This window comes from Alosa pseudoharengus, unplaced genomic scaffold, assembly GCF_046254945.1.
Source record: "Alosa pseudoharengus isolate Yale_2024_CS ecotype anadromous, Long Island Sound unplaced genomic scaffold, YU_APseudo_1.1 YU_APseudo_1.1_scf_3, whole genome shotgun sequence".
NCBI lineage: Eukaryota > Metazoa > Chordata > Actinopteri > Clupeiformes > Clupeidae > Alosa > Alosa pseudoharengus.
Genome location: NW_027468718.1, coordinates 6,168,343 through 6,175,367, shown reverse-complemented (window position 1 = coordinate 6,175,367; position 7,025 = coordinate 6,168,343). Strand labels below are relative to the sequence as shown.

At 41.4% G+C, this 7,025-nt stretch overlaps 1 protein-coding gene across 1 annotated transcript; it reads left to right on the top strand.

Moving 5' to 3' along the window:
- Positions 1-1,249: 1,249 nt before the first annotated feature.
- On the top strand, positions 1,250-6,500 carry LOC143099579 (zinc-binding protein A33-like). Its single transcript, XM_076262509.1, has 5 exons — positions 1,250-2,246; positions 3,000-3,095; positions 3,206-3,458; positions 3,682-3,798; positions 4,347-6,500. The coding sequence occupies exons 1-5, from the start codon at positions 1,833-1,835 to the stop codon at positions 4,934-4,936; spliced, it is 1,470 nt and encodes a 489-aa protein (XP_076118624.1). The 5' UTR covers positions 1,250-1,832; the 3' UTR covers positions 4,937-6,500.
- The last annotated feature ends 525 nt before the right edge of the window (positions 6,501-7,025 follow it).

Genomic DNA, 7,025 nt, shown 5'->3' with positions numbered 1-7,025 from the left:
ACTTGTATCCATGGATTTTTTAAAACCTTAGGCCTATACCTAACACCCTGCCAAAAATCAAAAACTTTTCATGAATTGCATCCTATCTACTAGGCTAAATAGTACATGCATTGAATTAGTTTTTAATTGTTTAGTAGGCCTATTGTTTTTAGATTCTATTTTTTCATATTTTTAGTTCAATAAATGTAGTTTCATCTGAGAACCCTGATACTAGGCTATCTTAATGAAACTAGGATTTGCTTGTTCTGGTTATCAGATTCTTGTAGGTTAACGCTCTGTAGTTCTTCTGTGGTAGTATGTTTTTTCATAGTATGCTCCTTAATCACATTAAATATTGCTCAAGTTTCACATATCTCTAAGCAATTGTGTTAATTTGACACTGACTACCATAGACTATAATAGAAAATTGGTTTCTGTTTATACAGTATATGAGAGGGTTGGGTCTTACCTCGAGGTCTTATGAAATCTAAAAATGAACCAAATCAATATTTCATGAAATAGGCAATAGGCTTCTTGTAAAGGTATTACTTTTACTATTAGAATGGTATTTCAGTGCACTTAACTTCTAACTTTTGAGAGCTGATCAAAACAGTTCTCTTTTGGATATATAATAACAATGAGATATTCTGTATAGCCTACTGATTATCAGTTTGTCGCATGTTTAGACCTTGTATGTGTGTTGCACAACACATGTTGCACTTGGCGATCACGATGGGGATTGATACTGTATGGTAGTGGACCATGATGGCCATAGAAGAACTGAAGGAGCAGTACCCCCCAATTATGGTGGGGTAATTCGCACTCTGAGTCAATCCTCTGCTCAGTTTACTGATTTCAAGGAAAGATTTGTTTGCCAAGAAAAGGCAGGAAGGGAGGGAGCAGGAGTTGAAGGGAAGAGAGATGACGGACTGTGTAGGCAGGAGGGAGGAGTGTGAATTTCCACAGTAATCGTCTGATTGACTGTACCTTTAGGGGAGGAGTGTGAATTTACACAGTGGTAACACAGTCTGATTGACTGTATGTTTAAGGGAGGAGTGTGAATTTACACAGTGGTAACAGTCTGATTGACTGTACCTTTAGGGGAGGAGTGTGAATTTACACAGTGGTAACAGTCTGATTGACTGTACCTTTAGGGGAGGAGTGTGAATTTACACAGTGGTAACAGTCTGATTGACTGTACCTTTAGGGGAGGAGTGTGAATTTACACAGTGGTAACAGTCTGATTGACTGTACCTTTAGGGGAGGAGTGTGAATTTACACAGTGGTAACACAGTCTGATTGACTGTATGTTTAAGGGAGGAGTGTGAATTTACACAGTGGTAACAGTCTGATTGACTGTACCTTTAAGGAGCTGCTCACTCTCTTTCTAAAGAGGTGTGTTTAGGGTCATAATAGTTCACCTTGCTTTACAGAGGAGTGTCACATGCCTGTCATATAGGTCAACAGTCTCTCTCTCTTTCTTTCTTTGTGTCGCTCTCCCTCCCTCTCTCTCTTCCTTTTTTATTCTCTCCCTCCCTCTCTCTTTTAGTGATTGTTATGAGTAAATGATTATTGATTGCTATGAGGAAATGATTCTTAACTAAATTCCAAAGTCCAAATGTCCTGACTGACCTGACTTTGTGGAAAGAGGAATCAATGCTGAGTGGCAGGTTGTTTTTTTCCCCCATGTGTTTTCGCCTCATGTCCCAGGACCTACAACTCCGTTTGCAGGTTTGTGATTCAGATGGTCATTGTGGATGGAGACACGTGTGTAGATACTATAGTTCAGTAAGAAATCCCACACAGAGATAAAGAGCAGCCATTTTGCAGCCAAGCTTGTGTTGGGGCATAACATGGCCTCCAAATCTCCGTTAGAAATGTATCTGTCTTGTCCTGTGTGTTGTGAAGTCTTTAAAGACCCCGTGGTCCTTGCGTGCAATCACAGTGTGTGTAAAGCATGTCTGCAGACACTCTGGGACAGCGGAGGGTCCAGAGAATGCCCCGTGTGCAGGACAAAGTCCTCTGACGATTTCCCTCCGGTAAATCTTACGTTGAAGAATCTCTGTGAGAGTTTACCGTGTGGAGGAAATGGGAGAGCATCAGATCCAGCATTAAGAGATTCTGGGATTCTGTGCAGTCTGCACGGTGAGAAGCTCAAGCTCTTCTGTCTGAACACTCATCAGCCTGTGTGTGTGGTGTGTCGAGACGCCAGGACACACAGGAACCACACCTTCAGTCCCATAGACGAAGCAGCAGGAGAGCATAGGGTAAGAGACTACTGCAGTCATTCTGGCAGTCAAACCAGAAGATAGAGATTGTTTTGCTTATCATTTAGTTTAATATATTATATTATTGAAAAAAAAACATTTCTTGTTACCTGAACTTATGGCACAGCAATGATTCTGTTTGATTGATTGCGATGGTGTGTGAGGTGGTTAACATTTTGAGTGAATTGGCATGTGACCCTAACCTGACTCTCGCCAGATTAATTTCATTCCGCCTAGCTCCACCTAGCTCCACTCACATCCATCTGGGATCGGTTCCGTTGAGAGTGATTTCGGCACCAGATTGCCAATCAGGACGCAGGGCAGGAGTTTCATAGATGTGACGTAGCGTAGAAGCAACTGTGAGACTGTTCTCAGCGTCACGGGTTGGCTTTGATGTGAGTGGTTGAAATAAGCACGTCAATACATGACGGACAAGTGGCTTATCCAATCATATGCAAGGATTTTTTGATAAGGCCCAGCCTGCTGAAGCACCACTCCAATGGATCGATCCCAGATGGATGAGTGGAGCTCGGTGGAACGAAATTTATCTGGCGAGAGTCAGGTTAATGTGACCCGTCTTCTAAAGCTATTTTCACACTCTGCGAACGGAGTGCACTACACTTGTGGACCTGGTGTAGCCTGTATAAGAGAGTTTTTGTCTGGTATAAGAAACTCCCTTTGTTTCTTGGAGTAATGAATAAAATGTAAAATAAAATGTTTATTCAGAACAAGCTAAAGGTTTATTTATCCCAGGGGGAACTACGGATCAAACTGCAGACCTTCCAGGAGAGACTCCAGGCCTTTGAAGAAGTTAAAATCTTCTATGACCAAATAGTAACTCACATTAAGGTGGGACATAGATCATATTAGTCATTAGCGTTTTAATGACAACAATATTTTTCAAAAAAAAAAAAACCTTATCACTAAAATAACCTTTATCAGTATGTGTGTTAATCCAGACTCAGGTCCAACACACAGAGAAGCAGATCAAGGAGGAGTTTGAGAAGCTTCACCAGTTTCTACGAGATGAAGAGGCAGCCAGGATAGCAGCACTGAGGGAGGAAGAGGAGCAGAAGAGTCAGATGATGAAGAAAAAGATTGAGAGGATGATGAGAGAAATTTCATCTAATTCAGATGCAATTAGAACTATAGAAGAGAAGTTGGGAGCTGATGATATCACATTCTTGCAGGTAAGAAGGATGTTCAGTCTAAGTAACAGCACAACAGTTAGTACACCAATACAGTGGATTCATTTGCTATGGAGTATTGCATGTACTACAATTCCCTGTCTATGTTTTCCAGAACTACAAGAGCACAGTGGAAAGGTGAGTGATCTGCCTCCTGTCTCTCTCTCTTCTCTGTGGTTCTGAACCCAAAGCCACAGCATGCTGTGCTGTGCATGCTGCAGCACTGACTCCTGAATGTTATTCCAGAGCCCAGTGCACACTGCAGGATCCAGAGAGGGTTTCAGGAGCTCTGATCAATGTGGCAAAGCACCTGGGCAACCTGAAGTTCAGAGTCTGGGAGAAGATGCAGGAGACTGTTCAGTACAGTGAGTAACAGAGAAACATATTCACATACACGCATGCACGCACACACACACACTGTCGTGGTGGTAGCCTGAAAAGTTGTGGGTTCAATTCCCCGCCTCAACCTTTCACTTAACCCCAAGTTGCTCCATACACACACACACACACACACACACACGCACACACACACTGTCGTGGTGGTAGCCTGAAAAGTTGTGGGTTCAATTCCCCGCCTCAACCTTTCACTTAACCCCAAGTTGCTCCATACACACACACACACACACACACACACGCACACACACACTGTCGTGGTGGTAGCCTGAAAAGTTGTGGGTTCAATTCCCCGCCTCAACCTTTCACTTAACCCCAAGTTGCTCCATACACACACACACACACACACACACACACACACACACACACTGTTGTGGTGGTAGTCTGAAAAGTTGTGGGTTCAATTCCCCGCCTCAACCGTTCACTTAACCCCAAGTTGCTCCACACACACACACACACACACATACACACACACACACACACAAAATCTGATGTGCACTATGTGTTCCTCTCTCTGCAGTTCCTGTGACTCTTGACCCCAACACTGCACACCCAAATTTCTTCCTGTCTGAGGATCTGACCAGTGCTCAGGTCAGCCAGGCAAGACAGCAGCTTCCTGATAACCCAGAGAGATTTGATATGTATGCCAGCGTCCTGGGCTCTGAGGGCTTTAACTCAGGGACTCACTGCTGGGATGTGGAGGTTGGGGAGAACACCTGGTGGAATGTGGGTGTGATGACAGAGTCTCTTCAGAGTAAGGGAGACTTTAGATCCATGAGTGGACGCTGGTATGTGTTTTACAAGGACAATACATACATAGCACGTGCTCCCCCACAGCCCCCCACTCTCCTCACAGTGAAGCAGAAACTCCAGAGGATCAGAGTGCAGCTGGACTGGGACAGAGGAGAGCTGTCATTCTCTGACCCTGATAATAACACACACATACACACTCTCACACACACTTTCACTGAGAAAGTGTTTCCATATCTCAGCACTGGCTGTAAAGTCTCTCCCCTGAGGATCTCAGCTGTGCAGCCTTCAGTGACAGTAGAACAGCATGGCTCCAGAGCGAAGAGGGCGTTTAAAATAGGGCCGATCTGCTTCTACTGAAGGGACTCTGACATCGTTTCTCAAACTCATGGAGGGATCCTTATAGCCTAATGGCTACTATTTGAAGGATGTTATGTCATCGAGTCCTGCCGATGTACTGTTACAATAGCCTCGAAAATCCAGACTCTGGTAATCTAGAAAGATTAAGGGTCTGGCCACGAACAATGTAATGGCCAAACTCGAGTGGCGGCATGCATTTAAAAATCTCACCGCACGCAATTGGATAACACTACACCATGTTTACTCTGAATGATTTCGGACTTCGACGCAATCGGATAACACTACGACCAATGTGTACTGTCCGCCAACGTTGCATGCTAATTAAAGTGAACATCGACCAAAAAAAAAAAAATAGTTGTCAAGGACTAGCCTACATAAATTGAAAAGTAAGGAAAGCATAAATTTAAACAACAATGATGATGGTTTTAAATCAATTGCGAGTTTGATTGCCTTCACTCTTTAACAAAATGATTGAATGAATAAATAGTAAACTCAAAAAACAGCTTTGGCATAGGCTATTCAAAATATTAGGCATACGTTCTTGGATTAAAAGGGTTCGCTCCAAATTATTGTCTAGGCGTAGGTGGTCAAAGAAATAGGTATCAATATAGCTATCGTCTCCCATAAGTCTCATAGTTCTGCCAAAGTGTAAATATAATTACATTACATAATTAGTGAAATATAATTATCTGAAATGCAATGGCTTTCAATTTGTCATTTAATATTTAATCTGTGTAGCACAGTTGATTTGACATTCATTTTTGTTGCACAGTTGTTGACACATGAAGCGGTTTTAATTAGGCTACAGAATAATACTTTTGTCCACTAGCATATTTACTGCCACTGAACAGGCTACCAAATGTGAATGACACTTTATCAACAGTAGGACATGTCTTTCATTAAAAAGTATAACTAAAAAGTGAATGATCAAGATAATTACATGGTCTACACGCTATGGGTAGCAAACCTGCACACGCAAAAATATGATTTCTCTACTATGCCATCTCACTGGTACGCATCACACCACCACAGAACACAAATGATGTAGAGCAAGATTCCTAGAACCACACATGTCAAGTTAAAACATTTAAAGTCACATAGTTTCACAAATTCTTTAGAGATAGTGAATGTGTAAATCCATGCTTGGTGACACTGTCAAAAAAAAAGTTTCTATTTTTGAAGTTGTAGTCTACAGGTGACGAAAGCACAGGTTGACGGAACCATCTTTTTGGACTTGACGTTTTGTTTTTTTTTGCAACACAGCTTAATTTAGCTTGAAAGTTACCCTGCTACGGACCAGGTTAGTTCTGTGGCATAAATTCCCATAGTTACCAAGCTGGGATTCACGTTAACCACAATGGAACTGCTCTGGCGGACCCCACGCATTCTTCTCTGTTTCGTTCCTTGCCCTGCACAAAGCCGACCCAAGACGTTTGGTTAGCATGCAGAACAGTACTCCTGCTCGCAGGTTCGAATCCCGCTGGAGGCTTACTGTGAAACGTGTTGAAAGTGTTGTAACAATGTTCTATAAATATAAAAATGATTAAAATATGCTTGTAACAGTTGTATTGAGTATATAAACTATGATTGATTTGCATATTTATATATCTATAACGTATGGAAAGTGTTGTAATATGTTCTATAAATATAAAAATGATTAAAATATGCTTGTAACAGTTGTATTGAGTAAATAAATTATGATTGATTTGCATATTCATATGTCCAAGTAATGAAATTAATTGCTTTTTCATTTACAGTATGGTTCATCTCCTGTGTCTTCATTTTCTTGAGAATATTTCTATATAATGTTTTTTGTATTGCTTTTAAGTTTGATATAGGACAACAATGATAACAGTATAAAATGACACCGTTTATTCAAAATATGAAGTCATAGGACTTAATTAAGGCATAATAAAGGCCCGGGATACAGGACAGTGCAGCATATCAGTGTGGAAAGAGCTTTAAAAAAGAAATAGAATAAAAAGGGGTAAAACAACAGTAGCTTGGGCCTAAAATAACAGGGTGAGATAACCACACATCAATCACAGCATAGGCAGTGTGCACAGAGAACAGCCTGGTTTAGAACAAC